The sequence below is a fragment of the Cynocephalus volans genome, chromosome 4, assembly GCF_027409185.1.
Source record: "Cynocephalus volans isolate mCynVol1 chromosome 4, mCynVol1.pri, whole genome shotgun sequence".
NCBI lineage: Eukaryota > Metazoa > Chordata > Mammalia > Dermoptera > Cynocephalidae > Cynocephalus > Cynocephalus volans.
In genome coordinates, this window is record NC_084463.1 from 97,920,292 (window position 1) to 97,939,457 (window position 19,166).

Sequence of the window (19,166 nt, forward strand, 5' to 3'; positions counted from 1 at the left end):
CTAGTAAGGTTTGTGGAGTTTTAATTCAGAAGTTTCAGAATATGGTCAAGTTGTGATAATAAACAACATAAAATTGAGAATTGCTTTTAGAAATGAATGAGAAAAACATCCCATCAGAATACTGTACATCATTTTTTTTAGATAAAGTGTTATACATACCTGTGAGTGCTAAATAAGAAGCAATGTAGCGAGTTTCCAGTCCATCTCTAACACCCTGAATTGCACCAAAAATTGGAGGTATGATCATAATCAGGTTACTCACTGTATTCCCTGTGGGAGAAAAACACAAAAAGATATTTAAGTTAATCAATAATACTTAAAATAAAGATACATTCACTTGACCCTTAACAACAATTAAATAGGTGACTTCTCAGAAAGGTGGTGGAAAGATATTTTCAAGATGCTGAAGAAAAATAATTTTGTACTCAATAAAAATTTCTTACAAGAATCCAAGTAAAATAAACATACCTTCAGACAAATGAAAATAAGAATTTTCTGCCAGCACATACAATAAATGAAATTCTAAATTCTAAAGGCAAGCAGGAAAAGGATCTCAGAAAGAACCTCAGAGATACAGCAAAAAATGAGTTGGAGAAGGGAGCTTACATCAATGCTACTGAAAGTGAGGTCCATGGATGCAGTATGACAAGATAGATAGAGAACAGAGTTAATTTTGCCTGTGGAATAAAAAACCAACAAATTGGGGTTTGCATTTTGCATGTCTTTTTTAAATTTCATTTTTCTGGTAATGCTTTAGCTTCTATGCTTCTAGTAAAACACAAAAGGCAATGGATCTTAATCTGATTTTTGCTCCAATCTTTACAAAAACAAAGCTCAAACATGAATAGCAAAGGAATAACAAAAGCCCCAGAAGCAGAAATAAGTAGGTAAAATGGAAAAAGAAATGGCTAAACAGTATTTTATAAATTTGACTCTGGGAAGAATAAAGTGGCATAATACTTTCAAAATCCCAAATGAATGAACATAGGTGCTAATATCAAGACAAATTTTCAAATAACTGAGTGAGTAGAATAAAAACATTTTCAAACAGTCAAGAATTCAAAAAATATACTTACAACATATTTTTTCTGTGGAATCAACCAGAGAATGCAATGAGCCATAACAAGGAAGTTAACCATGAGAAAATATGACATGGGATCTAAGAAACAGGAGCTACAATATAGAGGAGAGAGGTAAAGAAAAGGCCTAAGATTACAGCTATACAAAAGGACCAGAGACCAACCAGTCCAGATTGAAGCAAGAGAACCAATAACTACAAGAAAGAAATTTTCAACAAGAAAATAAAAGAAAGGAAAAGGCAATTGATGTTAAAAATTTTGAAAAAAATCTTGGGCATTTGACATAATTGTTGGAAAATTTGTACTACAGTTTATTCAACCACTTCTATATTGCTGAAAATTTAGATTATTTTTAATTCTTACTATTACATGCAACACTGCAAAGAATAACCACATATATATATATATTTTAACAAGTACATGTGTTTCTGAAAAATAGATTCCCAAAAGTGAGATTGCCAAGGCAAAGAGTAAATCCATCTACTGACCAAAAAAGCATTAAAAGGAAATATCCTTTATCTTATAACGAGTAAGGATGGGCATCATTTTACATACTTAAGGACCGTTTGCATTTCTTTTCCTGTAAACTGAATATTAATGTCCTTTGCAACTTCTTCTATTGGTCTTTTTTTCTTCTATAAGGAGTACTTTTTGTAAAAGGGATACTAGCTATATGTTATGAAGTGCAAACTCCTTTGACTTTGCTTATGAACAAACTTTTGATGTTTTTATGTAGTTGAATTCACCAATCTCTTTTATATAACTTCTAGATTTTTGAGTTATGGTGTTTGAAAGAACTTCTCAACTCCAAGGATATAAAGGAATTTACCCATATTTTCTTCTGGTGCTTTTATGGTTTCTCTTTTTTAAAAATTCACTTGAGGTTTTTCCTGTTGTGCAGTGTGAATATTGCTTCAACTTTATCTTTTTTCCAATGACTACCCAGTTGTGCCAACACAATGTAATTATTTTCCACAAGAAATAACAAAAAGTCTACATAAAAAACGTTACCACACAGAACAGTATTTGGTTCAGCAATGAACATTATTCACACGGACATATTGATGTTATTGATGTTATAGCCTAACTACTTATTAAGTAAAAAATTATGCTCTGACTTTATTAATAAAATATAGTTAAGGGGAGGAAAAGGAAGTGATAGTATAAAAAAGCTAAATTCCCAGCCACCAAAACTGGCAGACCACAGACAATATCTTAAATTCATTAAATTCACAGATCCAGAAATAGCGGTATAAGTAAACTTATTTAGAAATCTGGAGCCGAATTCTAGAAAAAAATAGCTAAGTGTGAAAAAGTTATTGCTGGACTTCTGCTTCCACACAAGATGAAGAAACAGGGACCAGATTAACCCTCCCACCTGAAATAACAACAAAAAAGACAATAGATATCAGGCAATGAAGGCAATGATCCGTGAGAAAGAAGAAACACATGGTGAACCGTGACTGCCCTAGCTTACTGTCTGGATTATTGAGGCCACAGCATAGGGAACGAATACCCAGGGGGAGACTGGCAGACTCCCTGCGCGGAGGAAGCAAAGCTGAGAGTTCAGGAAGCCCACAGCGACTAGATTTCATGGGACGGAGTAAGTGAGAGATAGCTTCTGAGAGAAAGAAACCTGGAAATTTATAAAGGGACCTCTTAATTATTTAGCAGAAGACTGATCAGCATATGCATATAAGGAAATTACCCAAAGCCAGGAAAGAACCATCTTGAAAAGATTAGAGGGAACAGTACCTGTGTTCACACATGGTCAGAAACAGTGCATATTCTCACAAGTCAGAATAGTAAACACTGGACATTGGATAAAGTAATCAAGAAGGCCTTGCATGAGTAATAGGGAATAATTAACCCTAGACTGAGTCCTGTTCCAGACCCACCTAACAAATCATAAAAACAAAATCTAAAAGTATCAAACTATTTCCAAGTAGCTTAACTGAATCCCAGAACAAAACTCAAGACTATATGATAATATGAAAAATATCCAGTACCTGACAAGGTAAAACTGACAATATCTGTTATCCAATCAAAGATTACCAGATATATAAAGAAGCAAGAAACACAACGCATGAGGATAATAATCAATTGAAGCCAACCTGGAACTGACACAGATGTTAGTATTAGCAAACAGATTAAAACAGTTCATTTAAAAGTCTAGAAAATGCAAACTAGTCTATAGTGACAAAAAGCGGATTTCTGGTTGTTGGGGGGGGGGGACAATGAGATGGAGAAGGAGAGCTTGCAAGGTGGTATAAGAAAACTTGAAGGTGATAAATAGGTTCAGTATCTTGATTGTGGTGATGGTTTCATGGGTGTATAACTATGTCAAAACTTAATTTGTACTCTTTAAATAGGTGCAATCCATTGCATGTCAATTACACCTCAAAAAAGCTGTCTTCTTAGAGTTTTGCCTCTGGGGAGTAGAATTAGAAGGTAGAGAAGCAAAGAAGGGTTAGGGAAGAGCACTACTTTCTGGTTTTGTTAAAGTCTTTTAACACTATCTAGATTTCTACCTATTTTTTAAGGGATTACTTTGACAAAATAAAAATTAATTTAAAAGACATTTAGAAAAGGGAATAAAATAGTTGGGAGTAGTTTCATAGATGTAAAAAGATTTGAGTTTGACCCCAAAAGGAGAAAAAGCAGCTAAAATCTACTGAGCCTATAAAGTACCAGGTACTGGACTTTACATTTTACATGTACTAATTTAGTTGTACTTGCTTTTTACAACAACGTTGTGAAGTATTACTGTCCCCGTTAAATAAACAATAAAAGCAGGCTAAGAGATTATATAACCTACCCAATAAGCAAATGGCAGAGCTAAGATTTTATTCCAGGTCTGTCTATTCTATCTATTCTTAAAGTCAACTTTCCTCCCACTAGATGCACTAGCACAATGTTTGCACAAAGAGGGTGCTTATTAATATTTTTAAAATTGTACCAGAGTATTCTATTTAGAACACATTAAGTAAATTTTAACTTGTACAAATAATAAAGTAATTTGCCTAGATGGAGTGTACATATATAAGGCGGGGAGCCAGATACATTGAGAGTTATAGATCTAAACCGCAGTTATCAATAGCTTTAAATAAACCTGTAGGAGATATTAAATATTTTACCATTCAAGAGAGCCCTAGGATTCAAACTAATGAAAATCTTTACTGATAACTGAGATAAAGGAATTGAAACTTGCCCAAATGTACATTTAATATTAAATTTAGCTGAGATGTCAATAGTGTGGAAGTCAGGAATACATTTTAAATGACCTGGCAGGGAGGAATGGGGGGGGGGGTCATACAAACTACATGAAACTCAATTAAGGACAATGCAAAGTTTTACAAATTAAAATGAAGAATTGTAAAGCACAAACACAGGCTTGTGTGAGAGACAGAATAAGAACAACCCCAGGAGAAAGTTCCAAAGATAGAAAGATGACAGTAGCATATTCAGGTGGAAGGAAGTGGTAGTGGTGGTGGGGGGTGGATAGTAATATACTACCTCAAAGCCATATTTAGAGGTAAAAATGGAAAAGAGCTGAATAGTGGTCAGTTTCTCTTGCGAATGCTTGTCTATTTGTGGCACCCTATTTTAAACAAAACAGATACTAAAGCATTCAGAGATGAGACTAAAATAAAGAAATAATTTTCTTAGTAAACAAAACATGTCATATAAGGAATGAAATGGCTGCTGTCTTGAAATATCTGAAGGAATCTTAAACTGAAGGTGAATGAGGCTGGCTATGGCTCTAAAATATCAGAATTAAAATCAGTGACATTGCAGAGAAGCAGATTTCCACTCAATATAAGGCAAAGCACTCTAAAATTAAATCTGTCCAAAAAAGGAAATAAGCTGCTTTTTTAGACTATGAACTTTTGGGGGTCAGGGACCATATCTTATTCATATGAGGGGTTGTCAAAAAATTCATGGAAAGATTTGTATTATTTTTTAATTCCATATTTCCATGAACTTTCTAAAGTACCCTCATTTTTGTACCCCATCACCTGGCATAATACTAAGGACAGAGCAGGCACTCAGGAAAGTCTGGTAAAATGAATAAATCCATGCATGTATGCTTGCTTAACCTGAGTGTAGTACTTTTTCCTTTATACTCTGGTATTATTTGTAAAATTGTGTGCTTCTTACTTTTTTGATTTAACAATGGTTAGAGCAGATAGATTGTTTATTTTAGAATGACTTCACTTTTTAAAAAAATGACACAAGTTCATTGTAGAAAATTTAAGCAATTCAGAAAAGTAAGAAAAAGTAAATCATTCAACATTCCGAGGCTCAGAAATTATTGTTACTAATATTTGCTAAGCTTTAGATATATAGAAAGAGATAAAAGGATGAATGAATTAAAAAAGAAAAAGTTTTATAGGATATTAGACATGCTCTTTTTATTAAAAAAAGTATTAAAAAAAACTTTAACAAAAGAAAGTGATACTGAATATGAAACCACTAAAAGATTAGAGTCCTGATGTTTTTTTTTTTTTTTTTTTGTCTTTTTTTTTTTCGTGACCGGCACTCAGCCAGTGAGTGCACCGGTCAGTCCTATACAGGATCCGAACCCGCGGCGGGAGCGTCGCCGCGCTGCCAGCGCAGCACTCTACCAAGTGCGCCACGGGCTCGGCCCTAGAGTCCTGATGTTTACATGTTTAATTTTTATTGCAAATGCATTCTTGCTATGAAAGATGAAGAAATTCATACCCTTAAATTTCCTCCCACCTACCCTGCCCTACTTACTGATTTTTATTAGTCATTTCCACATTGTCAAGGATTTCATATTTCACATTATGATTTATGTTTTGGTCTGCAAGCTACATTTTCCATCCTTGTTTTTTCTTTTTAAAAAAATAACAGCATGTTATAACATTCACCCTTTGAATATGTAAAATTCAGTAGTTTTTTAAACATATTAAAAAACTTGTGCAACCATCACCACTACTTAACTTTTAGAACATTTTTATCAGCCCCTAAAGAAACCCCAGACCCATCAGCAGCCACTCACCATTCCCTCCTTTCCACAGCCCCTGGCGACCACCAATCTACTTTCTGTCTCTATGGATTTGGCTATTCTGGACATTTCATATAAATAAAAGCAACAATATATAGTATTTTTGTCTAGCTTCTTTCACCTAGCATGAGGTCTTCAAGGTTTTTCCATGTTGTAGCATGTATCCAGAACTTCATTCTTTTTTACTGGCAATTGTATGGGATATACCACATTTTATTCATCAGTTGGACACTTGGGTTCTTTCCACTTTTGGGCTATATGAATAATGCTGCTATGAACATTCATGTACAAGTTTTTGTGTGGACATATGTTTTCAATTCTCTTGTGTATATATGCCTAGCAGTCGAATTCCAGGGTCATGTTGTAATTCTCTATCTCATCCTTGTGTTTAGCCCCAGTCCTGTATTTAAGTGGATATGGTGCCTACCACCAGTCTTTTTCTCCATGGCCTTTCTTTCCCTGTTTTGTCTTTTTTTAAAAAAATCAAGTTTTAGTTGTTTATATTTCATCACCCATCTTTACATAGTTTTTTTTTAAGGATCTAGAGGTGCTGTATTCCCTGACTTCTTGAGTTCTTGAGAATACTGTCTTTTGCCTTTATATTAAAAAAATGACTTATCTATAAAATGTTCCGGTCTTTCTTTCCTTCAACAGTTTCAAAAAGTTTGCTGTTGTCTTCCAGACTAAATGATACCATAGAGAAGTTTGAAATAGTCTGAATTCTTCCCTTTTAGATGACTTGCTTTGGCCTAGATCCCTGAAGAATTCTTTCTTTATACCTGATGCTATGTATTTGGGTAGCTATTGAGCCTCCAGATCAGATGAAGATGCTATACTCACTGTAGTCTCTATAAAGCTGTATGATAATGCAGTATCTCTCTTTAAGGCTAAGTAAACTAGTATTACATTAAAGACACTTTTGGCTCCTGAGTCAGACTGAAAACTTGAACCTATAATTGTACAATTTATAATAACATCAAAACATATCACATACTTAGGAATAAATATAACTAAGATTTACAAGACATGACACTAATAAAACAGGTTTTTGGGTACCAAAAAAAGCTGATTCTAAACTTTGTATGGAAATATGAAAGGCCTAGATGAGCCAAGACAATCTTCAGTAACACAACAAAATTGGAATATTTATACTACTAGATATCAAGGCCTATTAACAAAGATAGATAAATAGAACAATAGGACAGATAAGATTATAAGAACAAACTAACATTTGTAGTCACCAGATTTATGACACATGACCCTGCAGTAAAGTCAGGAAAGGATGGTCTTTTCAATAAAGGGTACTAGACATTTACAGAGGAAAAAAATGAATCTGGACCTCAAGCCCACACTCCTCACACAAAAATAAATTACAGATGTACTACAGATCTAAATGTAAAAAATCAAAAACTTTTAGAAGAAAACATGAGAAAATCTTCATGACCTTGAAGTGGCAATAACTTTTTAAATAGGACATGAAAACGATTAACCACAAAGGCAAAAAAAAAATGATAAACTCACTAAGACTAGAAAATCAGGGAGACAAAATAAAGGTTGCTTTTAAAAAGCTGATTTAAAGAATAATACATATAAAATTGCTTTGTAAATAAGGGGCCATATAAAGGTTAGCTAATTTAATTTACTAAGCAAAACTAATGCACATAAAATGATCATAGATTTAAAACCTTTGGTTAAAAAATGGTATCAATTGGGGTCCAATCGGAAGAGATAATCTACAGAGTAATTTGAACAAGAAAAGCTTACAACAAAGATTTATTAACTATAAGAGAGAACTGGAGTAATGAGGGATCGACTAGTAAGAAGTAAAGAGAACACTACAGAATAAAAGAAGATTTAAGGTGCAGCCACTACTCCTAAAGTTGAAAGTGTGGACGAAAGGAAGAGGCTCCCCAGAGCTGCACAACCATGTTTTACTGAATAGCAGAGAAGTTACTGTGGTGCCATGCCTGCAGTGCTTGCTGAAAATCTACCCTTTGAAATTTGTTGGAAATCTCCCTTCTAGGGTGTCAACAAAAGCTGATCACATAAACTATGTATGGAGTCAGGGGGATGGGCAGGGGAAGATATTGGCTCCTAGGTACTGTTGAGTGCCATACTCTGCACTAAAGAAGGTCACTACACTTTAGGACCTGGACACTGGGGAAGCCTCATGCACCGTACAAGCCATTCACTGTTAAGCCGCTTGGCCTGCAAGAGCTGGCACCAGAGAAGCCACGAAGCCAGCACACCAGAAACAGGAAAGAAAACCCCTTCCTCTTCCAATGTCTCTCTAGTGCCCTCTACTGACAAAGTTTAACATCCTGCTGCTGTCAAAGAAAAATACGTAGAGTTTGGATCCATTTTCACAGAATGAATGGTGAATTTGGTGCTGAGAGGTAATAAATTGATAACCAGTAAAATTATAAAACTATGTTTTCACCAATCATGGCTGGAAGAATTAAAAAGATAAATAATAGAAAATAAAGGTTGAATTACTTCTACTAAGAGTTTAATTGGGTTTGGAATTAAATGCTACCAGAAAATTCAATTAAAATAGTTTCTTTTCTGGAAATAAAAACTAGAGATTCATTTATAAACCACACAATAGTATAGTAAATTATTAAAGAAAAATTTTCTTTCTAGAGTGGAATCCTATTTGAATTCATATTTAGGGGATTAAAAAATCTGAAAACTATGATATTTTTATATCCCCAAACACAATCTCCTAATATAATACAAATCATAGGCAAGATTAACAACACTCCAGGAATCTCAGTATTTCTTAATAGTTAAAGTTATCTTTTGTCAAGGGAAAAAACCCTCAAATATCAAAAGTATGGGAAAGAAAGGGGAAAAGAGCAATGTGCAAAAGGGAAAATTTAAAGAACTGAATATATAGTAGGAAGATGTTTGCCTCACCATGACAGTAGGTGGAGCCAGTGTGCTCATCAGTCTAAACAGTTCTCCAACATTTGGCAGAATATGTAGACCCCTGAAGTAACTAGATAAGCAATTTGGAGCTCAGTTGCATTACAAATGTATAACGATCACCCAGAGCTAAGGATCAAAAAATAGAAGCATTAAAACCTGAAGCTGGAAAGTCATCTATACTGCTTCATTACAACTGAGAAGAGCCCTCCTGCACAGTCAGCAAATGAGCTAGATAAAAGCTGTAACTGGCTTGAGTGTGAAAGCAACCCAGCACTTTCCCAAAAGCAAGTTCATTTTGCCAAATATTTTACTGATTATTCAAATGTTCAAATAATGTTACACATTCCCCAAACCTCAGAGACTTCAGAGCTGGAAGAAGATGGAAAGATCATCTACTTTAATCTCTCCAATTTATACTAGGTAGCATTTTGTTCGTACCCACTACCTCCTTCTAGCTGTGTGAACATGGGCAACTTACTTATGCTGAAGCCTTAGTTCCCTGACCTGTAAAATGAAAAAAACAAGACAAAAAAACACAATAATATTTATTTAAATAGTTAAATATGATAAAAATAATAAACATGACCAAATAATACATATAAAATCATTTCTAATATGAGAAAGATCCATTGAATATTATATAGGCAATTCCACAATCTTGCTATGTTAGGAATTGAGAGCTGCCTGGGTATTGTCTTGATACTTGGACCAGCTCAAGAACAGTTATCACAAAGGAGAAGCTTTGCCCTCCAATCTAGACCAGTAATAAAGAAAGTTGTAGGGTACTCTGATTCATCCTAAATTAAAAAAAAAAAATCATATAAATGCCTGTTACAGTATTAGGTACTCCTTACAGTAGCTTCAAATTAAGACAGATAAGAGAATAAAAACAGGAATTAAAATAGGTGCATCTTACTTTAAAAAATGACAAACAAAAGTTTAGTTCAATCTGACAAACATTTATTAAGTATTTTCTATAGGGCATGGAACGGGGCTGGAAGCTGTAAAGAAAAGTTAACACGTGAATAACCCTAGTTCCTATCTTGAAAAAGTATATGTACAATTTAGTAGTAAAGATAGACAGGTAAACAACTAGCAAAGGAGAATGAAAGGGCCAAAGAGCACAAACAAACTTAAGGGGAGGAAGGGAACACAAGACTGGCTTCAGTAAGAAGGGAACACTTCAGCTGTGCCTTGAAAGAGGAAAGATATGCAGGATATTTATCACCACTAATACATGAGTCATCTTATTTTCTTTGGAGTGCATCAGTACCTTCAAAAAATTATTTGATGTATAAAAATTAGTTTTTTCACATTACTTATAACAAAAATATTTAAAAATTAGATATTGTAAAAATGGAAAAATTCAAACTAAATTCAAAAGGAAGTACATCTTAGGCTTGGGAAGAAAGGCCAAGTACACAGTGGTAAAGAGATAACAGAAGAACTTGGAAGTGCCATATCAGTTATGATTCAGGTAAACCCTGAACAAGATGAACGTTACAGGGGAGGGGAAAGACTTAGTAAAAAGAGCATTATAGGTGCATAATGCTGCTTAAAAGACGGTTCAAAGATGAGTGCTGGACAGTGAGAAGGACTTTAAACAGATAAGCATGATAGAGATGACATGAGTCAGAGAACAAGAGAAGTAAGATGGTCTTGAACTCACGAGGAATACTTTGTAAAATAAAGATTTCAGATTTATCCAAAGGTCGAACAGGGAAAGTTTGCAAACCATGCTCAGGAATGATGAGGCATTATTCAAATGACAAAATCTGAAAATGATTATTTTAATAATCCCTACTTCTCCTTCATTTTTATTGGAACTTTCTTTTCAGGGCCCAACTCAAATCTTACTTAAATTTGGTGAAGTTCTTCCTAAACACCTTACTGAAAATATCCATATATTTCACAGAACTTACTGCTCTAACCTGTCACCTGGCACTTAGCACAGATTGCCTTGCATAATAGTTCTCTTTTCACTAAATCAGATCAATAGATATATTTATGTCTTAACTCCTCATTTAGATTTCTAGAGTACAGTAGGCTTACCTTCATTCACTCATTCAATAGCAGATACTTGCTGAGCATCTACTGTGAAAAGATACTATTAAAGAAATATGGGGAGTTCCAGTCAAGAGGCTGGAATAGACAGTTCTGAGTGTCACTCTTTCCCACAAATCAACCAATTTGCAACTATAAAAATGTGACAGCAGCCAAGCTGGGGCTACTGGTCCCCAGGGGAAAAGGAGGAGAGACATATGAAATTCATGAAGGTGGGAGAAACCATGATGAGAGAAAGAAAAAACTGCTTGGAGCATTTCGGGCTGCGGCCGCTTTAAGGCTGGAACTGACGAGCACATGGAGCAGGAGCCAGCAGAAGGCGCAGCTGTGTCCTTCAGATGGAGTTACTTGGAGGCAGCAGGGGAAAAGAGGCAGCCCCCAAGACAGCAAGACCACTAATAGGGTTCCCGTGGACCCACGTAGGAGTGAGAAGCCAGAATAACTGAAAAAAGGGAGCCATTAAGAGGCCGGTGAGTCATTGCAAGTAACTGACACAGGGCCTGTCCCATGGAAAGTGTTTGGAGTATGGGCAGTGGGGGAGACGGGCCCACTGGGAGAACACTGGGACACAGCAAGGACAGCCAACCTGCCCCCCAATCAGCACAGGACCACTCAGAGGAGACTGGTCAGAATATAGAATTGCATGGGGTGCAGTTTGATGAAAAGACTCAGGCCCAGATCAGAGTTTCTACACAACCCAGGTGCAGCAGGTTTCTGGAGAGCCAGAAGTACCTATAAGGTCAACCATTAAACCCTGAGCTGCACAAAAAGCCTTCTCTAGGTAAACAGCAGCAAAGCAGTTATTTAGCTCAACCACAGAGCTCAAGTACTGGTTCCCACAGGAAGTTCCCCCATTTTAGAAGTGAGCAAAGGACAAAAAATTAGTTCTGGCCCAGGCACATCACCAGCGCATTGGGGCCTGCCTGGGAACCAGAGGCTTGAAGCTGGGGACTGGAGCCCACTCCCACATCCAGGCACACCATGACAGTGCCTTGGGGCCCACCCAGGGACCCAAGGTATGGAGTGGGGACCAGACCCCCCCACCCACAACCAGGCACACTGCCAGCACCTCATGGTCCTGCCCAGGGACCCTTAACATGGAGAAAGAGACTGGAACACCCTCCCACAACCAGGCACACCATGCCAGTGCCCTGGGGCCTGCCTGGTGACCCGAGGCATGGAGCCAGGGACTGGACCCCTCCTACAATCTGGCACACTGTGCCAGTGCATCGGGGCCTGCCCCACGACCCAAGGCATGGAACTGGGGACCAGATCCCCCCCACCCACAACCAGGCATACCACCAGCACCAAGGAGCATGCCAAAAACATCACCTCCATGTGGGTGGCCCACCACAGCCACCACAATAACCATGGCTGCTCTAAAAGCAGCTAGACACAACAACCACCATACACATGGTCCGCCAACCACTGGAGTGCATTGATACAAGGAGAGTCACTAGCAGAGATAAAGAAAAGAGGATTTCTCTTTCCGCAAAGCCCACTTCAGAGTGACAGAAGAAGCATCTGCTCTATAATATTGGGAGAACTGATCACACCTTTCAGCATTGGACAGATCATCTAGGCAACAAATCAACAGAGTAACCATTATTCTTTCAGAAAGAGAGAAGAAATCTAGGGTAATTAGAGGGGGGAGGAGGAGGGATGGGGAGAGATTGAACAAGGGGCATAAAGAATAACTATGATTTGTAATAATATATATGCTATTAATAGGGATATGATCAACATATCTCAATGTTGAACCCCAAAAATATGTATAATCAATTTTGATTTAATTAATAGAATAAATGTTTAGAAAATAAAGTAAAATAAAATTATTAAGTGAGGGGGGGAAAAAAAGAAATATGGGAGTGACGTCAATAAGATGGCCAACCAGAAGAGCAGCCCTCATCTCTTCCACAAAACAATGAATAAACAACTACAATTGGATGAACATAACTAAAGGAGAGCACTGGAGTACTTCAAAGGAGTAACAGAAATGCTGGTGAGCACAGAAATTCAGGATAGCCACACAGCACAGAGAACAAAAAGAAACACCCAGCCTCCACCAAGCCATCTTCCACCCAGGAGCAGCTGCAAACCATGAGGAACTTTTCCCTGTGGAAGAAAAGGTAAGTGAGAGAACTCCAGCAGCCCCCATCAACACCTTGGACACCTACTGTCCTCACCATTGGTTATCCCTGCAGTCCTCACAAGCACTAAGACCAGTTGAGGGAGATTCCTGAAGTCCACACATTTGTGCTCCCCCACAGAAGGAGCCAACAGTGTCCCCTGCCCTCTCTGGACTACATGGTTACTGTACTATGCTATCTTGCAACCAAAACTATTGCTAGAGTGTATCTTATTCCAGGGGTGAGTGGCCATAGCACCCTTTCATCTCTGAGGCTAAGCTGCTGCTGAACCACTCCCACCCGTGGTCCAACATCCCCAAGCCAAACTGTGAGCAGCTGTTACACCCTACTCTGTGGGGCTCTGCTGCTGTGGAGCACCTCTATCTACCCCTCCCAGTTGCAGCTGTGCCCCTCCCCCTCAGGTGTGATGCACTGAAGTTATGCAATCCCTCCTAAGGAATCAGTGAATGAGTAGAGTTGCAACAGCTACCCCTCCCAGCTGCTACTGTGATCTGCCTCTAGGGCCTGAACCAAAGCTGCGCACTGCCTTCTGAGGAAACTGCCTTCGCAGAGCCATTCCATATACCCCTCCCAGTTGCTCCTGCACCTGGGGACTGGAGATAAAGCTGCACACTGCCTCCTGGGGTTACAGGGCTTTGGTGGAACTGATCCATATACCCCTGCCAGCCACTGCTGGGACCTAACCCCTTGTGCTGGAGTTGAAGCAACACCTGGCATCCCAGGGAAATCATGCTTTGGCCACCCAGAGCAGTCATACTCCTATGCCTGAAGTGAAACAACGCATTGGGGAATTGGTGCCTTGGCCAAGTGGAGCAGTTGGGCATCCTAGGGCTGAGCTGATGTAGTACTTGGCATCCCAGGGAAACAGAGCAGAGGCTGAGCTGAGATGCCCTGACCTACAGGCTAAACAACTTAGGACCCTGCTTTTCTGGAGCTAGACTAGCCCCCTTGAGACTGAGCTGCTGAGGTACCCTTTTCCCTGGGAAAAGAGTCAGTGTTATGCTGCTCCCCACTCCCCAAGGCCCAAATGACAGCTGTGTGTTGCCATTCTAGGGCCCTTGCTGCTACTGCACCTGGCCTCACGGAGTCTAGGATCTTGCCAAGTTCTATCATCCCAGGATCTAGAGTCACCACTACACAATACCTTATCCCCTGGGACCCAAGTGACCACTCAGTTAGCTCTGGTTCCTGAGCTGCAGCCATACCCTGCTCCCCAGGCCCAAACCTCCAGAGGACCCATTTTCCCCCAGAGCAGGGCCAGTGCTATGCCCTGACCCAAGGGTTAAAGTCACAGCTACAACCTGGCCCACTGGGCACAAGCTGCAAGAAGGTGCCTCAGAGTATCAGATCCTGGCTCTGTGGGCAATGTACATCCAACCCTGCTACACAGAGTGAACCTGCACCCCAAGTCCTAGATGCCACAACAGGTTTCTATGCTTAGAGACCCTAAGCATAGAACTCCAGCTCCGCAGCTGCTCTAAGCACCCATATCTGGAACCCAGCACTGCAATAGCTGCTTATAGGTTGTGTCAGACCTGACACCAAAAAGAATCCCCTTGTTGAACTTTCTCCATTGTGGGGGAAATAAAGGAGGACTCTAAAAGCCCTTGCTATTAAAGACCTTAACAACCTACACCACTATAGACTATACCACTGCATCTACACAGAACCAGAATTATAACACTCTTCCCAACCAGCATACTAAGACCCATCTGTAGGTGAAAGACATTGTCTATAAAAGCCACAATGTGAAGTTTGGAAGAGGCAACTGTTCCAAAATATGCACAGACATCAATGCAGGAACACAAGAAACATTTAAAAGCAAGAAAATATGACACCACCAAAGGAATACACTAACACTCCAATGAAAAAGAAAATCTACAAATTGCTGGATAAGAAATTCAAAATAATGATCTTAAGAAAACTCAATGAGGTACAAGAGAATGTGGATAAACATTTCAATGAAATCAGGAAAATAATTCATGATATGAATGAGAAAATTAATAAATAAACAAATATCATAAAAGAACCAAATAAATCTTGCAGCTGAAGAATTCAATGAGTAAATTAAAAAATACAATAAGGCCTTCAAAACAGACTAGATCAAGCAAAAAAACCTCTGAATTTGAAGACAGATTGTATGAAATTACTGGGAGGGGGGAAAAAGAGTGAAAAGAGCCTACAGGAATTATGGGACATCATTATGTAAGCAATATTTGCATTATGGGAGTACCAGAAGGAGAAGAGACAGGAAGAGGCACAGAAAGCATATTAGATGAAATAATAGCCGAAAACTTCCCAAGTCTTGGGAGAGATATGGACATCCAGATTCGGAAAGCTCAAAGTTCCCCAAATAGATTTAACCTAAAAAGGTACTCTCTAAGGTACATTATAGTCAAATTGTCAAAAATCAAAGAAAAGAGAGAATTCTAAAAACAGCAGGACAAAGTGTCAGGTCATGTATAAGGGAATTCCCATTAGAATAACAGCCAATTTCTAAGCAGAAACTTTACAGGCCAGGAGGAAATGAAACGATATATTCAAAGTGCTGAAAGAAAAAAAATTGCCAGCCAAGAATGCTATACCCAGCAAAGCTATTCTCCAAGAATGAAGAAATAAAGCCTTTCTCAAGCAAGCAAGCAAAAACTGAGGGAACTGATCATCAGTACATGGACCTTACAAGAAATGCTCAAAGGAGTCCTATACTTGGAACAGAAAGGATGAAAACTACCATCAGGAAAACACACAAAATCATAAAACTCACTGGTAAAGCAGATACACAAATGGGAAAGGGAAAGAAACCAAACCTTAACAGTACAGAAAATCACCAAACTGTAATAAACAATGAGAGGAAGAAAAACACAAAGACCATACAAAACAACCAGAAAACAATCAACAAAATTACAGGAAGTCCTTACCTATCAATAAGAACGTTAAATTTAAATAGACTAAATCCCCCAACTAAAAGATACAGAGTGACTGAATGGATTAAATAAATAAATAAATGGCTCAACTATATGCTACCTACAATACACTTCATCTATAAAAACACACAGATGGAAAATGAAGGGATGAAAAAAAAATTCCATGAAAATGAAAACCAAAAGTGAGCAGGAGTAGCAATACTTAAATCAGATAAAACAGACTTTAGGCCAAAAACCATAAAAAGAGACAAAGAAGGTCATTACAGAATGATAAAGGGATCAATTCAGCAAGAGGATATAACAATTATTAATATATATGCATCCAAGACTGGAGCACACAAATTTATAAAGGAAATATTTTTAGATCTAAAGGGAGAGAGAGACTCCAATTCAATAACAGATGGGAGAGATGGCCTGTGGCTCACTTGGGAGAGTGTGGTGTGGTGCTGATAACACCAAGGCCATGGGTTCAGATCCATACATAGGGATGGCCGGTTAGTTCACTTGGGAGAGTGTGGTGCTGACAACACCAAGTCAAGGGTTGGGATCCCCTTACCAGTCATCTTCTTAAAAAAATAACAGATGGGGACTGCAACACCCCCAGACAGAAAATCAATAAAGAAACATTGGATTTAAACTACACTATAGACTAAATGGACCTTTTGGACACTTATAAAACATTTCCTCCAAAAGCTGCATAATGATACACATTCTTTTCATCAGCACATGAAATATTTTCTCAAATTGACAAGATGTTAGACCACAAATCAAGTTTCAACAAATTAAAAAAAAACTGAAATCATATCAAGTATCTTCTCTGATCAAAATGAAATAATACTAGATATCAATAAGAAGAGAAACTTTCAAAACTGTACAAATACATGAAGATTAAATAACATGCTCCTGAACAACCAACAGGTCAAAGAAGAAATTTAAAATAAAATTTAAATATATCTTGAAACAAATGAAGACAGAACACAACATACCAAAATCTATGGGAGACAACTAAAGCAGTATTAAGAGGTAAGTTTATAGTAATAAATACCTACATCAAAAAAAATAGAAAGATTTCAAATAAACAACCTTATGACACATCTCAAGAAATTAGAAAAGCAAGAACAAAACAAACTCAAAATTAGTAGAAAGAAAAAATAATAAACATCACAGCAAATATAAACAGAATTTAGACTAAAAAATATGAAAAAATACAAAAGATCAACAAAATGAAATATTGGGTTTTTGAAAATAAGCAAAATTGAAAAACCATTAGCTCGAATTGCAAGAAAAAAAGAGAGAAGACTCGAATAAAATCAGAAATGAAAAAGAAAGCATTAAACTGATACCACAGAAATACAAAGAATCATTAGAGACTATTGTAAACAACTATATGCCAATAACTTAGAAAACCTAGAGGAAATGGATTAAATCCTGCACATATACAACTTGCCAAGATTGAACCAAGAAGAAATAGAAAACCAGAAAAGGCCAGTATGACTAACGAGATTGAATAAGTAATAAGTCTCCCATCAAAGAAAAGGACTGGCTGGCTTCACTGCTGAATTCTACCAAACATTAAAAGAATTTGTACCAGTTCTTCTCAAACTCTTCTGGAAAAACAAAGAAAAGGGAATTTTTCCAAACTCATTCTATGAGGCCAGCATTACCCTGATAACCCAAACCCGACAAGGACACACACAAAAAGAAAACTATAAGCCAATATCCTTGATGAACATAGATGCAAAAGTCCTCAACAAAATACTAGTAAACCAAATCCAGCAGTATATAAAAAAGATCTTTCACCATGATCAAGTGGGATTTATCCCAGGGATGCAGGGATGGTTCAACATTCACAAAACAATAAACACAATACATCACACAAACAGAATAAAGGATATAAGGATATGATCACCTTGAGAGATGCAGAAAAAGCATTTGATAAAGCTCAACATCTCTGCATAATAAAAACCCTCAAAAAATTAGGTATAGAAGAAACACACTTCAACACAATTAAGGCCATATATGACGAACTCACACTTATATCATACTGAATGGTGAAAAGCTGAAAGCTTTTCCTCTAAAAACTGGAACAAGACAAGGATGCCCACTCTCACCACTCTTATCCAACATAGTACTGGAAGTCCTAGCCAGAGCAATTACACAAGAGAAAGAAATAAAAGATATCTACCTTGGAAAAGATGAAGTCAAATTGTCCTTGTCTGCAGATGACATGATCTTATTTATAGAAAACTCTAAAAGCTCCAGCAGAAAAACTCTTAGAACTGACAAACAAATTTAGCAAAGCTGCAAGATACAAAAACAACATATAAAAATCAGTAGCACTTCTATACACCAATAATGAGCTAGCTGAAAAAGCAATCCCATTACAATAGTTACCAAGAATAAATAAATAAATAAATAAAACCAAAAAACCTGATTTAACCAAGGAGGTAAAAGTTCTCTACAAGGAAAATTATAAAAAACTGATTAAATAAATTGAAGAGGACACAAAGAAATGGAAGACGCCCATGTTCACAGATTGGAAGAACTAATACTTTGAAGATGATCTACCCAAGTCTATGCAATCCCCATCAAAATACCAATGATATTGTCATAAAAATAGAAAAAACAATCCTAAAATTCATATGGAACCACAAAAGACTCTGAACAGCCAAAGCAATCCTGAGCAAAAGGAAGAAAGCTGGAGGCATCACACTATCTGACTTCAAAATATATAACAAACCTATGGTAACCAAAACAGCATGGTACTGGTATAAAAACAGACACACAGACCCCTGGAACAGAATAAAGAACCTGGAAATAAAGCCACTTATTTACAGCTAACTGTTTTTTGACAAAGGTGCTAAAAATATTCATTGGGGAAAGGACAGTCTTTTCAATAAATAGTGCTGGGTGAAACTAGACTCGTATCTCTAACCATACACAAAATCAACTCAAAATGGATTAGACTTAAATGTAAGACCAAAAA

General features: G+C 37.4%; 1 protein-coding gene across 3 annotated transcripts in view; it reads right to left on the reverse strand.

Moving 5' to 3' along the window:
* The window catches only part of ACER3 (alkaline ceramidase 3), a 177,280-nt gene that overhangs the window by 112,068 nt on the left and 46,046 nt on the right, over nt 1-19,166 (reverse strand). For 2 of the 3 annotated variants that reach the window (XM_063094390.1, XM_063094392.1), the window contains exon 2: nt 160-270. In XM_063094390.1, coding sequence (XP_062950460.1) covers nt 160-270 — 111 coding nt within the window. Of the gene's footprint in view, nt 1-159; nt 271-19,166 lie in introns of those variants that run through there. The other variant, XM_063094393.1, reaches the window with a different exon arrangement.